This window comes from Nestor notabilis, unplaced genomic scaffold (genome assembly GCF_000696875.1).
Source record: "Nestor notabilis isolate BGI_N333 unplaced genomic scaffold, ASM69687v1 scaffold31379, whole genome shotgun sequence".
Classification (NCBI taxonomy): domain Eukaryota; kingdom Metazoa; phylum Chordata; class Aves; order Psittaciformes; family Psittacidae; genus Nestor; species Nestor notabilis.
Genome location: NW_009943725.1, coordinates 24490 through 41550, shown reverse-complemented (window position 1 = coordinate 41550; position 17061 = coordinate 24490). Strand labels below are relative to the sequence as shown.

General features: G+C 40.3%; 1 protein-coding gene across 1 annotated transcript in view; it reads left to right on the top strand.

The window, feature by feature from the left end:
- Positions 1–17061, top strand: part of TAF4B (TAF4b RNA polymerase II, TATA box binding protein (TBP)-associated factor, 105kDa) — a gene marked incomplete at its 5' end in the record, with an annotated part of 55801 nt that overhangs the window by 21406 nt on the left and 17334 nt on the right. Inside the window, 4 exons of the mRNA XM_010022071.1 lie at positions 1520–1689; positions 4439–4569; positions 9975–10100; positions 11132–11188. Of these exons, the coding sequence (XP_010020373.1) occupies positions 1520–1689; positions 4439–4569; positions 9975–10100; positions 11132–11188 (484 nt within the window). The remainder of the gene's footprint in view (positions 1–1519; positions 1690–4438; positions 4570–9974; positions 10101–11131; positions 11189–17061) is intronic.

The following is a 17061-nucleotide window of genomic DNA, read 5'->3' as shown; positions in this document are numbered from 1 at the left end:
GGGGTTTAACGTTTTCTTAGCAGGATGGATTTGGGGCATAAGCCTAGTCAGGAAGCTATAGTGCCTTGTTAGACTTTATGAATGAAGCTGGTTTGAGAATCCTTTGAGTCTCTCACAAATGACTAGAAGGAGGAGTAGGGAAGGGCTGGACTTCTTTCCTAGCCAGGCTTCTCTCCTGAAATTTGTGGTAGACGACTTGCACCATAGAAACTTACTGAAGCCCAAAGGAGAAGATCCCTAAGGAAAAAACCCCAACACTTTCTTGTGTGTTTTGAGTATGGCTCAAACCCAGCCTGTGTTTTAATAACATCAGCTTCTATTGCCAGTCAGAAGCATCCCCTAAGAGATCCCATTTCACTTAAGAATGGTGTATTGTTCAAGAGTGAGGTAGGCCACACAGTATTTTCTGAAGGTGAACTTTATCAAACCTTGCCAGAGAATAATTTTCAAGAGGAGGAGTGTGTGGTTTAGTTTTGTTTTCTTTGTTTTCCAAATCAAAAGGCCTTCAGATTGAGTGCTTCCACTTGTCTTTATTACTGCAGACATCTGTTCTGGACTGGTTCTTGAAGCCACCGTCAGGGCCTTTGTCACTTTATGAAGCAAAAAGACTTTCTCTTTATGATCTAAACTTACTTGAAAATGACTTGGATTGTTTCACTGCCAAAGTCCTGACAAATCCTTTCCCATGTAAGATTCATTCAGTATTTCAACTTAAATGATCTTTTTTTAAAAAAAAAAAAGAAAGCTGAGGCACACAGGCTATTTTCTTAACATGATCTTTGCTATGAGTATATGTTATAGCTTGGTGTGCCAGATTTAAACACGTAGTCGAAAGCTGCTACAGCAGAATCCAGCGAATTGAGCTGGAACTAGAGCTCTGCCACTGTTCTTCAAAAGCATGGCATCCCCCTGCTACATACGTAAGTACTGTATGATAGGGCTGATTCAAAGGGCAAGGTCTGGTTTTGGTTCTAGTATAAAGACAAAGGAGTGTTTCTATCTTATTTTTTAAGGGAACTCACTAAAAGAAAAGTGAAGATCAGGTGTGTGCTAACACGCCTGTGCTATAAGCTTCAGTTCATAGGATAGGCACCTCAGTTAGCAAGTGGGCTGCTTTATGAGTCAATACCCAGTTTCCTTCAACACTTAGTTCTACCTGATGAATTAGAGTTTTAGAACAAATTTCAGGCAGTGAGAATGGTAGTGCAGGGTGGAGGGTTTGTGGGAACTTTTAATCCAGGTTTACCAGAGTCCCTGGCTTTTGGGCTTGCTCAGAATTTCAGTTTCATATAAAGGATTCGCATGCCTAGCAACTGAGGCATTAGTCAATCTAATGTTTGAGAGGCACTTCACTGAAGTGTAAAAGCTATTAACTTCCACCTGTCCCTGTCCACACCCACACTAAACATACACTGTATAGGGGTAGCCTCCAAGATACGGAATGTGGCTGTTTGTTGACAGTTTGTTTTTCTCTATCTATTCTGAGCACAGCATGAAGTGTTTTTTTTCTCTTTAGTAGAGATGAAGATGACATAAATGATGTGACTTCTATGGCTGGGGTCAATCTTAATGAGGAGAATGCATGCATTCTGGCAACAAACTCTGAGCTTATTGGTACTGTGATCCGCTCTTGTGCAGATGAACCTTTTCTCTCCTCGGAAGCACTTCAGAAGAAGATCTTGAACATAGGTGAGAGGAAAGTGCATGCAATAGATATGTATAGACATAGTATTTCCTTGCCTGCTTCATTAGCTAGCCTCCAATATTTGAAGGTGGAGCTGGAACTGCTTAGATCTATCAGTTTGTGTGTTTCTACGAAACTGTACTGAGTTTTACTTCTGCTTCTGGGAAACAACTCTTCTCCAAGGTTTTTGGTTTGTTTTTTTTTTTAACATGTAAATAGTCTGAAGCACAACCAGAAGAAACAAACTGATGCCACTTTAACATGTGAGAAGTGAGCAACTTTATGACTCTTTTAAACTTAATGGAACACTTAATAACCATATAGATGCTGGTGTCAAAACACTTAAGTGTGCTTTTCTATTTTTGCAGCTCTTAACTTGATGAATTACACTGACTTTCCTAACAGTTTTTGCATTCCTCAGCCTGTTCAGGTATATGTATTCTATTGACCAACATGAAAGTTTCGAACTGCCAATACACCCAGGGCAGACCTTAGTTTAATAACTCCTTCTATGGAAAAAGCTTTCATGAATTTTATGCGAAAGAGACATTAAAGCTGTTTGTCTGTATCAGTGAATAATACTGGAACGTATGTTAAATGTCTGTGACTGAACTGTTACAGGAAACTTTTAGTGTATATGTTATTTCAGCTGTTAGTTTCTGAGCAAAATAACAACGGTTGCTTAGCAATGTTGTATTATGTCAGAGCAGGGTGCATGTATTTGTATAGCACCATGCTGATTGGTACCACTGCTGTCTCCAGCAAACTGGATGAATATTGCTCAACTCCATGCTCATGCTCTCTGCCTGGTAGCTTGCCATACTGCAACGGTGAGTTTTATAGCTGAGCATTCGAGAAAGCTTGTGGTTTGTACGTGCAGTCGTAATTCTGTCACAGTGGTTTGACTACATGATCGTAAAGTCTTTCTGTTTCTACATGTAACTGTTCTTAGTCCAAACTGAGCAGCTAGCCTGTGATGAGCATGTAGCCTGCAAATGCTGCCTGCTACCTCAAGAGATCCTGCACTAGTGCAGATGTGCCATCTGAGTTGTGTACGGCATAGTTGAGGGAAGTAAGTGCTGTGTTACTGGTGGAAAAGAGAAAATACACATCAAAACTGGTGCTTAGAAGACTTTCCCAAAATTCAGTAGAGGATTAACCAGTCATTTGAGGGAAGTGGGTAAAAAGTAAAAACAAAGAGGTATACAGAAACATAAAGAGAAAGTACTCCTAGAATAATTTTCTAGTTTGGGGTGTAATGACAATTCATTGAAAGATGGATGAATACAAGTCTGGCTGTTTCATGGCTGGTGTGGTAGCTGTTCCACATTACTAATAATAATAATTCATGTTGTAAATGAAAAGCATTTTGATTGCAAGTAAAATGTTACAGTCAGGGAGTACAGTAATTCAGAAAATGAACACTTCTGCTTTTGAACCAAGCCCTTTTTGGTTTAGGAATCATGTGTGTGTGAAGGGTGGTCTTGAGATTTGGGGCATTTTATTTTGCCTTCAAGTTAGCGTACTAAAATGTATTCTGATAGTGAGAAACTGCTGTGGAAGTGTTGAAAGGTGCTTGAACAAAATGAAATTTGCACTCAGCTAAGGTGTACAGACCAGTGCTCACTGGCCAAGATCAAATAGAGGGAACACTTAGATTGTATCTGGGAAAGCATTGTAGATTCTCCCTGTCTCGCGAGGCTGTTTTTCGTTTTCAGTTAGAGTAGCAAAGGCAAATGAAATAGGTGATTAGGTTTTTTTACCGTATACTGTTTATCCATTCTTAACACTCCGCTTGGCAATAAATACTGAAATGGATTTTGAAGGCGTGCTGTATATTGCATCATAAAATATTACAGCCTCTGTAAATGCAGCAAGGGGCAAGCAAGAGTGCTTCTGACAGGTACAGCATATGAGGCATGTGAAACTGCTGCCTGCCGTGCCTACCAGGGAAAAATCATTGCCATCCAGGTGTCTTGACAGAGTCGTGCTGAGTGATCGATGGTGTCAACCATGGGAAGGCTTCTCCGTGGGCAGCCTGCAGCCGTGGGAAGGTTGCAGAGGTGATGGCCAGCTCTCGGTGCGGGGCTGGCACAGCTTTGCCTGGAGCTGTCACCAGCCTCGGTCGCAGCTGCTGAAATGCAGAGGCAGCAGTAGCCCCAGAGAAAAGGTTGAAGGTGGTGGCATGATGACCCTGGCTGGACTTTGTGTGTTGTCTGAGCTGCTGCCATGGGATGGTTGGGTCTGCCTGCCCTGTGCTGGTTGGTTGAGGCAGGTGAGAGGGTCCTGCGTGCCTCGAGTGTGCTGCAAAAATCATCCCTGCACATCGAATAAATGTCATGAGTTGTTAACAAGCACGGTGTCAAGCAGGGCACTCTGTAATTCTCTATTTTTTTTTAATTACTGGAATTAACAGAATATGGCACTAATTTTTACAGCTACCACTTCTCCCCCTCCTTGAACATGAAGCTTGATTTGTGTTCTTATTAACTTTGTCCTATAAATGACCTTGCAAGGAGAGTGGTTCTGGAGGCTAAGTGAAACAATGTCTATATTTTCTGAAGCTCCAGGCTAAGTTTTATTAATGTAATGTCTAAGATCTTTGAAGTTGTGACTTTACCAGGAAAATCATAATCTCCAAACCTTTATTCATAATGGGTATGACTTCCAGGGGGAACAGAGTACCTGCTGTGCTAATTATTTCAATTATCAGCTACTACTAAAACACGTAATGGATTTTCTCTGGTTCCACAGGTAAAACGCATGACATTATGGAACTTAACTCTGATGTTGTGAACTTGATCTCCCATGCTACACAGGAGAGATTACGAGGGCTCCTAGAAAAACTAACTGTAATTGCTCAGCACAGAGTATCAACCCACAAGGTAAAAGAAATCATTAAGCAAGTTTTGCACCAAAGTTTTCCTGCTTTGCAGCCTCGGAGGTAAACCTCTTCCAAGTATAGCCACATCATACGCAATTTGTGCGTTTTCAGTATCTACCAAAGGCTGGTTTTAACTGTTTTTAGCCTCTAACTAGTCCTTAGGTTTTCCATTCAACTTGTTGGATAGATGCTTTTAAAACCCAGCATAAGAGTAAATGCATGTGTTTCTCCTCTTCTACAAAAGCAGTGGCTGTTATACAGAAATCTGTCTTGCATGGTAAATGTAAAGCTATTTTTGAATGCTCTTGGTGGCCAGGTTGGTTTAGGGGCTTGTGTTTGTTTTATGCATTTTACTGTTGATGAAACTGCAGTATTGGCTCAGTAAAAAAGCCTTGGGAAATTGAATTGAGTATTTTATTTTTAGAATGTGCTCCATGTGAAGGCAGAGACCCCTTTGATCTTAAAGTTTCCAGAACTTTTTATCTGCCAGTGCTACTTAAAATTCCCTCCCTTTCCTCTTGTACTAGCTCTATTCAGTATAAAATATACTAGGTTCCAGTGAGCTAGTATCCCTTAAGATGCTTGTGTGGTACAAATGGGAAGCAATAACTTACTGGCCAAAACAGCTCTTTTTTTTTGGCATTCAGTAATAAGATATTAGTCCACACTTTTTTCAATATCAAGCTGTTTTAAAGTTAAAAAAAATAAATGGAATTTAGAAGCACATGTATCTGTCAACTTTTAAGTTCTTGTTTGTTTACTTGGTTTATTTTTACAGGAACTTTATACTTAGTGAAATTTAACAAGAGCAACTGACTGATGGGATAGGAGTTATTTTTGTACTGAACACTTTTTATAGGCTTTTAAGCACTGAAGAAGCAATAGTAAAGAGCAGGAACTATTTGGAAACTTCCAAGTATTTATAGTGATGTCTGAAGAAGTTGGAGTATGTTGTTCCTTGCCAGAAGAAGCTGTAGTAGAAAAAGAAAATCAATGCAGAAAACAGTAGAGTTTTTAATGAGGAGTCTTTAGAAATCTGCACATATTCTATGTTGTCTCTCTGAAGCAGGAGATCCAGTAGAGCTCCTGAGCAAAAGTGAGGTGGAAGTTGAAGTCCTGGGTAACCAGTAGGATTTTGCATCCTGTTCTTGGACAGTGGACTTGATAGGGCTGATTTCTTTCTCATTGAACTAAAGCAATAGGAAAACTGATAGGTTTTTGTCTGATTGAATTGCCAGGAGCAATGATAAGATTGCAGTCTTACAATAAGCTTGCTTTCTTGTCCTTTTTTTCTCATAAACAAAACAAACAAGTAATGGGCATAATAATCCTAGCGGCACAGGGACCCTCTTCAGTTAGGAAGGTGGTATTACACTACAGGAGTGTAGGATTATGTTTGTGAGTAATAACATTGTGAAAGATGCTGTCAGGCTTTTAGAAAGTTCAAGAACAGAACACTACAGGGTTTTGAAGCCCTGTTATGTATTTATTTCTGTATTTACACAGCCCTGTATTCCATTTACCCCAGTGCTGTCCTCTTTTCCCTCTAGGTTTTTGATAGGTATCAGTGTGCAATGTGGGCTTCATGTATTTCAGAGAATTTTCCAGAGCCTTTTCAAGACGATTGGGTAGTTGCCCTGTAAGGCTTTGTATTTGCCTATCTCTTTACAAAAACATGGATGGTAATGGGGGTAGGTGTGGTGAAACTAGAGTAACTATTGTTAGGGTAGAAGTTTGTGTAAAAAGCCACTAATTCATGGGATCATACTTGGGAAACTCTTCTTCCCAGTTTGCTCAGCTCATGCCTAGGAGCTTACATCTGATAGGTACCCTGCAGAGAGAGTGTTGGCAGAGTAAAAGCCTCATACCATCTAGACTTGCTGACTTTTGCCCTTTTTTGCTAAATATGGGAGGTGGGGGATAAGGGAGTCTGTCTTTGGAAGTCACTAACTTAATTGGGATAAAATTATCATGGCAGTCTCTTTATCTGAAGTAGGAATAGCCTGTCAGATTGCTGTGAACTGCTCTGTTGCGATTCTTGTTGCATTGCCTTTATAGAGCCTTGGTAGGACCACAAAGGCAATTAGCTTGATGGTTTGGTTCTTTGGCTGCTTCCCTCAGTCTGGAGAACTGCTGAGGTGTAAGAGTATGTGTGTGACATAATATGATACCAAAGACCAGAATTAATAATGACAACTAAACACTACAGTGATTAAAAAAATGTTTTTTATGTTGATGGGTTCAGCACAGCATGATTGCTGTGCTCCTGTGTTTGGAGCCCATGAGCACATAAGAGGCATGGTACCATGCTGTGCTATAAACATTGCTTCATGAAAACATTTTCCCCATGCACAGTAGCAGTAAAATACTGCAACCCTAAACTGCAGTCTGTAGTGCGATGTGGTGTGGCAGCTGAACTGGTTTCAGAGGTAAGCTTTAAGTATAGCAAGGAGTGACCACTCCTAGATGTGGTAGCAGCCAGCCTCCTCCTACCTACCCTGTGCCACCAGCAAACTGCGGAGTGCAGAAATAACTTATCAGAAGCTTTTCTGTTATTAACTTGGTTTAGGAGTTGACTGTATAAAAGCCAAAGCTTAATAAGTTCCCACATAGTAGCTGAACCTCTGCAACTGCTTGTCCCAGCTCTGTCCTCAGCAAGGTTGTTCAACATGACTTAAACTGTTCAGATTTTGTGGGATAACTGGTCTTTGTGGAATTCTTCCACTTCTTTCCTGGTGGACTGAAGTGGAGCACAGCTTTGCTGTGTGTGTTTTTTCCTTTCTGCCCCTGGACATACAATACATTCCTGGTGCTAAACCGCAAGTGCCTTAGTCAGGTTTCAGATTCATTTACAGGTATGTGACAATCTAAGAAGGAAGTTGCAAATCACAGTCAAGGCATATAGGTGCTCTTGAATTTGTTGCCAGTTCTCTTCTCACTCAAGATGTACCTGGGAATGCTTTGCCTCAAAGCTGTATGTCTCAAATGTATGTAAACCTAACATGAAAAGTTTCATTGGAATTGGCTGTACTTTAGAGCACATCTGTGGAGGAGTCTTGAGTGTATGCATTTCTTCATTTCTTCTGCTGGGGAGAAAAAAAAGGCATGGAGAAATTAATTTTATAACAAGACACTATAGATGTGCTATTGTTTCTTGAAAACCAATTTATTTTAGGATAGCATAAAAACTTTCTTTCACTTTTAGTGAACTCCAAATTGAATGTAGCTCAGTTAAAATAAAACCAACTTTTTAACTGACAGACGTACAAATTCAGCTTTCACACATACAAATCTAACCATGCTCTCCATTGTGGTTTTGTGCTTTATCTATCAGTAACTTAAATTCTGTCCATGATTACACTTGTAACTTTAGTTTGATTGGGATTGCACTGTTGTAGCTGGGGACAGTTTGGCCTTATGTAAGGAAGTTAAACTGTTGCATGAACAACTGAATCCAACTTGCTCCATCATAACAGTAATGGCTACAATTTATGAACAGGTATATACTATAATGTTTTCTGTTTAAGCAATGCAGTGCTAAATGATCATAGAGAACAAGTTTATTGAGTAGGACAAAATATAACTCCAGGTGTTCCTCTTCTAAAAATTCTTGAAATAAGGTATCTTAAACCAGTTGTTAATGAGCTGAAATACTATTACGGAGGCACCCCTTTCTTGTCCCATATAAGAACATGGCAGAGTGCTTCTGGTTGAGAGGCTTGCATTCCCAATAGGAATAGGGTCTTGGATTTGGCTTTAAAAATGTAATCTGACTCTGACTTTGAGCATTCCAAAGCAAAACACTTCTAAACTTTGGAAAAAATAATCTTCTGGTAATACGGCTTTCTTCTTTGGCCTTTTAAAAGGCTTGTGGCATGGTGGTGGATTATTAGAAACTGCTGTTTGAAAACAAATTGTGCTAATGTACTGAGCTAATGTACACTCGAAGTAGTGTATGTTTTGTGGGGAGCAGTGGTGGGAAAAAAAATCTTGAGTAGGAACAGAAGAGGGGGGAAAGGCTGGTTGGACTTTTTTCAGAGCCACAGACTCTTCTTTGGAAAGCCTCCTTGGTTGCAACACATGGTGTGGTCTGAGCCACAATTGGTGATATGTGACAGTGTGGTAGCTTATTGAAAAGGACCAAACTTAATACCAGAGGAGGGATTGATTTCATTCTTTGGCTTGGTAGTGAGAATTCAGATCAGGAGACAATGGTGCCCCACAAGAAGACTTTTACTTTTCTTACAGCTTTTAAAAGTGTATGACTGAGTGTGGGAAGAAAAGTCTGAGTATAATGTGTTTGAAAACTAAAGCTTTAGCAACTGAGGTCACTGAGAGTCCATATGCTTAAAATATATCCTTTCCTGAAATATATCCTATGCTTATTCCAGAATAGTTGTGTGTCAAGGTTACTTCATTAAAAATGTGAGATTGGGGTAGGGCAGACAGAAGAGTTGCTGAAACTACACAGTGTGTTTGCCTGGTAAAAGCTTTTCATTGCTGGTTGACCATGTTTTAGATCTTTCCTTTCTTTGTTGTCTTTCCTATCTAAAGCTAAACTCAAGCTTTTCAGTGAGGGTAAAAATTAAGTGTGAAAAACAAACTACTGATTGCTATTCTTTAGACCAAAAGGACCTTCTTTGTGTTTCAGCGCATACGTGTCTGGTTACTGTTGGAGCTAGTCATTATTATTTGCTGTCCCAGCTTTGTACAGGGGCTGGACCAAATGACTTCCACAGGTTACCTTTCAACATAAACTATTCTATGACTTGAGAGCATCCACTGAGGTGAAAATACATATTCCTAAAGCTATAATAAACCATATATAATTTACCTCTCTTTCTGCACCCCTGAGATTCATTATAACTAGTCCTAAACCATAAAACCTCTTTTTGGAAATACCAGGGGATACTTATTTCAAATTCTGGGTTAAATGGCTTTAACTACAACACCAAACACCAGAAACTCATAATGACAAACTTCACCCTTTCTCTCTCAAAGAAGGAAAGGATATAATGTTCTGCTGCGTTACAGTTTTGTTTTTTTTTCCCCTCTTAACCTGTCCAGAAGACAGTCTTGTGCATGTTTACTGGGTATGAAGTCACTGTTTAACAACTTGTAGTCTATACTGACTATAACAAGAATAAAGTCTTTGAGATTTAAGGGCTAAAATTTCGTTGTAATGTTGCTTGTTCAGTAACCTCTTAATAGTCAGAGGTGTCAAAAAACATGCTTCAGTGGAGAGATTTGTAAATGACTACCTACCACCTGAAGTCTTTCTAAAACAGCCTACACTTGCCAGCTTTGAAAAATAGCATTGTTCTTGTCAGATTGTTCGTATTGAGTTTATTAGCTCTAGAGGTGTATATGAAAGCCTGGTTGTCTATAACAAACTTCTCTTTCCAGGGGAGTGATAGGTACATCGTATCTAGTGACACCAGAGCACAGCTGAGATTTCTTGAAGAGCTTGATCACCTAGAAAAACGGAGAAGGGATGAAGAGGAACGTGAAATGTTGCTTCGAGCAGCCAAGGTAAGAACTTTATTTCTTGCTTTCCAAGGAAGTAGTGTTGCCCTTTAGACTGGTGAACAACTTCAGGTTTTCTCCTATTTCTGCTTTAAATGCAGTAACCATTAACCCTGTAACAGGAAATCTGTAATATTTAGGACAGCTTAGGCTATACAAAAAAGGATTTTAGCTTTTTACATTCCTAAAAAAAAATCAGAGCAATTCTTTCAAGTGTGTGGTGGTGTGAACTCTTCTTTTGAGATTACTCTGGCTGGTCAGAATGAAATAAAAGCAGTATTCACATAGCCATAAACGTTCTTCCTGTCGCTGTTTCTGGCTCAGTATGTCATTTTGCGTATCTGTGTATGGCACTGTTTGAAAATACGGATTCACTGTCTCACCGAGCTGGAGCCTGGTGAGATCCACCATCCTGCCAGAGGTATTTGTTTTCTGTAGTCAAGATCAGAGGGCTAGCGTTGGAGCTGGTACCCTAGCATCTGTGAACCCTGGTGGAGACACTGCTAGTACAGAAAAAGTACCCTTCTTCCCCCTTCCCTCCTCCCAAGAACAGGCATAAAAAAAATAACCAGTAGATGTTGCTCCATCAGGTGTGACTTGATCCTTTTTTTTTTGTGTTTCTGTTTTGTTTCAAGCTGAATTTTGAAGCCCCTTGGGTGGAAGCCTAATCTAGAGTTGAAAGAATCATGTTGTACTTGCATGAGTATGACTCCCTTTCTTTCCTATACTTCCCGTCCTTTTTAAGTGTCTGCTGCTGACATGAACAACATCATGCCTAGACTGGACCTGACTGACAGTGTTAGCATCATTTTCAGCTTAATCTTGCTTCAGGCTAGAGCAGAGGCAGCCGGCCCAGATGAGGAGGGGGGTACGCGTGGGGGGGGGGGAGGAAAGCCAGTCTGGATTGAGGCATTTGCCCCTGGAGCTAAATCTTTCAATCACCAGAGAAAATTGTCATTTATTAAATATTTAACGGATACGATGGTGTTTGGATGCCATTAATTTTTATTCCATTTTTTTCCCTTTTCCTTTGGTAGAGCCGTTCCAATAAAGAAGATCCAGAGCAACTGCGGTTAAAGCAGAAAGCAAAAGAGGTAGGACTTTCCAGTTACCATGCTTGCCTTTGTGTGTTGAGAGAAGGCTGGCAGCCCTGTCCTGGCAATTAGGTCAGGGTTTATTTTGCTGCTGCATACCATTTGCAGAGGCCTTGGGGAAGGACAGGAACTGCCACAGGCAAGGGCAGTGCTTCAAATGAGGTCAATGAATTATGAACTCTCTTTCTTAACATTTTATTTTTGTAGTTTCAGTCCTGTCTAGAAATGGCCCTTTGTAAACTGCAGCAGTTCACTTGGTAGGAATATAATGTGGGATTGGGCGGGGGGGGGGGAGAAAAAGAAAGAAACTTTGAGATTTAGCATCTGGGACTTTACAATAGGCTACGTTTTTCCAGGGTAATTGTTCGTTTTGTAAATCTGATACTGCTTATAATTCTTTGGCTGGGAGGCGGTACTGGGATTTAGTTTTAAATGGAAAACGCCTCTGGCTTTTAATTTTCTGGGCCCAGCAGTTTTCTGTTCTGGAATGGAGCCCTTGTTTCACACAGTTCATGTTTAGCTGCAGGGGTTTTAGTTTATAGCTTAGACTGGTTAAGCTTTTACTCCCAGAGGCCTCTGCATAGCAACTGTAGAAATCAACAAATAAGTTCATTTATGTCTGCAGCCTCCTCTCAGTAGCTGACTTTTTACATTTCCCAATATCCATTTCCTGACTTTTCTAGCCTGGGAGAAAAAAGCTCCACTAATTGGAGCTTATTTTAATTGAGCCTTAATATTGGATCTCACTGGAGTTGCCCCCAGAGCTACTGGGAACAGAATGAAATGAAAGTACCTAAGGTTGAAGATGCGTGTGCATGTGTATGTGTGTGTGAAATTTTTCACTTGACCTACAGATTCTTTTCCCTGCTGAATAAATCATCAAGCCTGTTCACATTTCTGATTAAGGATCTGACAGCAGACGATAATAAAGACAATTGAGGTGTGAGACGTGTGATACAGAGCTGAAGAAATTGGTTTCTATAGTTACTTGACTGATTTAATGCAATTTTTAAGGATCTTTGTGCTAAATGAGAGTGATTTTCTGAGCAACCTTTTTCCTTAACTGTGCCTCTTGAACTATGAAATTTGTTGTTGCTTAACATTGCTGCACTTGGCTCCTAGGTGCCAGCAGCAGCAGCAGGTTATTTATGAATGCTTTAAAGGCCCTTATTGTTTGGATTAATGTAGGAGCCGAGGCAAAACAAATGGAAATCCAGTAAAATAGTATTAGAATCAATGCTCTGGATTTGCACCATAGTAGAAGAAATTTGTAAAATAAGAGGAAAGAGAAGGAACTTGCTTTATTATCTCTCTTTTAATTATTTCTGCTTACAACTCTTTCTTCATGCTTCCAATCTGTGAGTGCAAAGTTGCCCTAAAGCCCTTCCCAGTTTGCCTCTAGTGCCACCAGTAGCAACACTCAGTTGGTGATGCTAATTTGTTTTGTAGGTGGCTTTATCTCCATCATTTGGTCATTTCTAGAGATTCTTTCTTTTAATACAGCACTGCAAAGCAATTAATTTATGCAGCTTCTTTTCTCTTTTCCTCTAATGTGTAGGTGGGGGGGTGCAACTAGATGATCTTAAAGCCCCTTCCAACCCTAACCATTCTATGATTCTGTCATCTTGAAAAATATTCAGTGATTTGAATATTTAAAATAGACAGAAGTTAGGTATGTGTTTTGGGTCTTTTTTTCTTTGATGGGTTGGTATTGTTAATGAGATCTCTTAAAAAGTGGCATACATAGGTGTACAGAAAAGGAGCTAACTGAGTGGAGAAGGTATTTAAGTTTAGTGTTTGGTGTTCTATTTAGTGCTTGTTTTAATTGCTTCAGTTGACCTCCTTCAGTCACCTTATCTTGTGCCAGACTAACACAGCCTTCGTCGCACTTGTCCTGCGTATTTCTCCATGCTGTGCTGCTCCCAGAGTGATGGTCACCAACTGCTTCACCAAAAGAAGAGGAAGTAGATGTGCCTCTTGGACAATGAAGATCTTTGTGTTGGTATTGCATTGCCCTCTGTCCTGCTGCTTTGTTCTCCGGAGAACGAGGCAGCAGAACTTCTCCAGGCTTCACATGCTGCATGGGAAGCCGACCTTCTGTGCTTTCTTATCTGCAAGATCATCTCAAGCTTGCATGGAAGTGAGCACAAATGTAGCTGGTCAGTTTGGGCACTTCATGGACAGTTTGGATATAAATGGTCAGCACATGTTTGCATTAAAAAATGCAAACGTGAGTGGAGGTGGAATAGGAGCAAAATAAAAATCCACCAATATCCCAAGGCTGAAACTGGTAATGAAGAAGTACAGTGTATGCTGGGATGAAAGCCTGAAATGGCTCACCATTTCAGTCTGTCTCTCTTGTCACATTGTGATTATAGTCTGCTCCTAAGAAACCAAACTTGGGATCTTGGATACCTCTGTCAGCTGGAATCAGATCCTTTCCAGGCCACTTTGGTTGAGTATCCACTGGAAAGCCCAATCTGATTGTCTGCTTATAGTTCTTTAAGAATGAATATGGGCCTTCCTTCCTTAAAGCTGTCTTTTATTTGTTGATGGTGACCCCTCAGGGGAAGGGAGAGAGTGTGGGGTAATGGCACTGGAGCATGTTCTAAAGAGAAGTTTCCCAAAATGCAGGCTGTACATCCTAACAATGAATACTTATAAATCCAGGATGTGCTGTCATCCAGCAGCTGGAGGCAACATCTTAACGTTGCTGGAAGTACATCCAGAGACTCTGCAGTGGATTCTTTTATCCAAAAGGCTATACATAATTGCTGTGACCTTTTCGTTCCTTTTTGTGTGACCTATTGCCTTGAACTTCCCCTATGCCAAGTCATTTACTTTCCTATATTCTTAGTCTGTGTAGCTTGCTATGAATTAAGTCTTTATTTACTTTCCCCTTTCACCTGTTCCAGCAGATTTTAATACCTATGGAAAGTGTGCATTCCTTCTGAGGCAGCTGCAAGGCTTGCCCCAAGCTGCTCCTTTGTGCACTCAAGAATTTTGTCCTTTCTCACCTCATGGGCCTGCTCTTTGTGCAGCACCATTCCTGAAGTCTGGGTAAATTACCCCTGCTTTTCATTCAGCCTTATCTGTCACTTCAAGCTGAGAGGATACAGTCCTCATATTGTCCCTGATGCTTGCACTTTTAAGCCATAACTGGTTTTAGGTGCCTTCTGCTATTTCCTCTTCTACTTTCAACTATACTTCCAGCTACAAAGAAAATGTTCACTATATGCAATTTTTGTAGCTGTATTTATACTTTCTCTGGCTTCATGCCTTTTCTGAAAAGAGTTTACTTAAACTGAGTAGGTGTAGGATACTGTCAAATGCGCAAGTATGACATATGAACAGTGCATCCCAAAAGACCTGTAAAAATGTCAGTATTAAACAGTGTGTACTGTAAATTTAAATATAAACCCTAATCTTTTGAACTTCTGTCTTATCTTCAGAAGTGAGTGTGCTTGTAATACGGCTTCAGGAAGCTTATGGCTGAACCTGGGCAAATCTTTCAGATTGTATGTGTGCAAGATTGCTGCTTGGGGTTGAGCAGGTATCATAGTGATAGTATCTTTGCTTATTCTGTAGTATCTACCTTCATCTCTACTCTTACCTCATGGCACCTTACAGCATCTATAGGTGGATAGAGGTGAGCAGCCACATCTTGGATTAAGGGAGAGAGCGTGTGGAGCAAGCACCTGATGTGGAGCAAGCAGACTTGACTGCCCCATTCCTTGCTCTTCAAGCAGCTCTGCTCGCTTAAAACTGCACAGGTCCTCTCTTGTTCCTGCCAGCTTGATGCGGTTGTGCATTTCCCTGTTACAGTTTTGACACAGATGTCACAAGACGGCAGTAGATGAGGTGCTGAGAAAATTCAATACCTTTAGTATCAACCGGCTGGGAAGAAAATAGCAAACCTGAGGGGGTTTTTTGCAGCAACAAAACAAACCCTATCAAAAACATCAAACAAAAAGCCTGCATGATTCCAGTGAGTTCCTGGTTGTTATATAGTAATGACTGAAATTTAGTTGTCTGTAGTATCTTCTTCAAAAATGATCTGAGTTTTTTTCCTGTTTCATGTCTCCATCCTAACTCTTTCCTTTATTTCCTCTATCATTATCAGGTAACAAGTAACCTGATTCTTTGCTGCTTTCGCTATCGTTTCCAACCCATGTTTTCAAGCTGATTGTTTCCTTTTTCCCCCATACCTCTTGTGCTGCTTCTATATTTAGTCTTCTGGGCCTAATGGTTCAAATTCTTTAAGACCACTCTTGTGGCAGGGGAAAAGGAAATTCCCTAGTTAACCACGGCCTCTCAAAAAAGCAAAGAAGATGCTGTGAGCAAAATAACATCTCATTGTGATCTGTTGGCTTTTTATGAGCCTTTAGTGACATCTTGAGAACTTCTGCTTAATTATCTGATTTATATTATCTTTATTGTTCTGTTAGTGTTTATTACCTGCTTCTGCATGTTTTGAGGAAAAAAGAAAACAAAAAAGGCATGGTTATTGAACAAACATACATTTTTGTTACCTGCATTGTAGCCCTACAGATCACAAAGGGATCTCACCAGAGATTTTGTGTTACGAGTCTTGCAAAAGGTCAGAGATGGAAATCCTGTGTAATATTAGATTATCGAGCAAGCTAAAAAGTGAAGCAAATCCCTGTTTATGTGGCATTTATATTGGCGTTTGGAAGGAGTGTAAGTAAAGAGCAGCTGAGATACTGCATCAGATACCCTAAAACCAACTGTCTGGAAGATAGTAGCAACTATCTTTCATCTAATGAAAAACAAAATCTCCCTCGAAAGTCCATTAACCCCGTTCTTGAGTTTTCAAACAGTCTTTTCTCGATTTCTCTGAGAGACTGTAATGGACATGTAACCAGCTGAAAGGTTGGTCTTGTATTAGAAGCTTGCTAATAGAGGAAATTTTAGGACTGGAAGTATGACAAAACGATGATAATGGAGAGCCAGAGAGTTCTGTGCCAAGAATAAGCATTGGGTGGACTGTACGATGAGATGAAGAAACCTGCGGGTGGGAGATGAGTCTTAAACATTTCTCTAGCTTTGAGACCTCAAGTGTGGGTGAATGAATACGCAGTGTTACAGAAGATAAAAATCATTCAAAATACCATGTATTTGGGAGAACTGTAACTGGTTTTAAAGTAATGTCTTGCAAGGGTTGAACACTGTCCTGTTCTGATAATGGAGATCTGCTAATGGTCACTGAGCGGCCACCTCACAAGTGATAGCACCTGAAACAAAAACTACAGAATATATTGCTGTGGCGTGTGATGCAGCTGCCTACTTGGTCTTGCAACAAAAGTAGCCTAGGCAGTGTCTGAAAACACAGGTAAATAGCTCATTGGTGTATTCTAGATCCTGGAAGTTCCCTGGGCCTCCAAGCAAGGCAAGCTAATGGGATCACACATGGCATGCTCCAGGTGTTCTAGAATACACAGAAATGCATCAGTAATTGTTAAACAAACCGAAACACTGGTAAAAGGTAACACACACTCCACACCTGGGAAATTCAAGAATGGGGAGAACAAGGAATCAGGAAGTCACTGCACCCTGGATTATTTTTTTTTTTCCTTAAATTTGTATGGGGAGTTAATTATATATTAGAGAATATCAAATACCAACTGAAGGGTTCACCCTCCATGGGTAGATTGCTTCATGGCTATCCTTGAAAAATTTACTGTTATCCAAAGCATCCTATTGCACCCTTAAGTTCTTAGGTGGACAAGGCACCAGAATTTGGGGGACACAGCCACAGTAGGGCCTGTTCTGCTACTGAAGCATGTATGTGGAATATTAACCTGAAAGAAATCTGCAGAATTACATACAGCCCTATTGTAAGTTGGGACAGC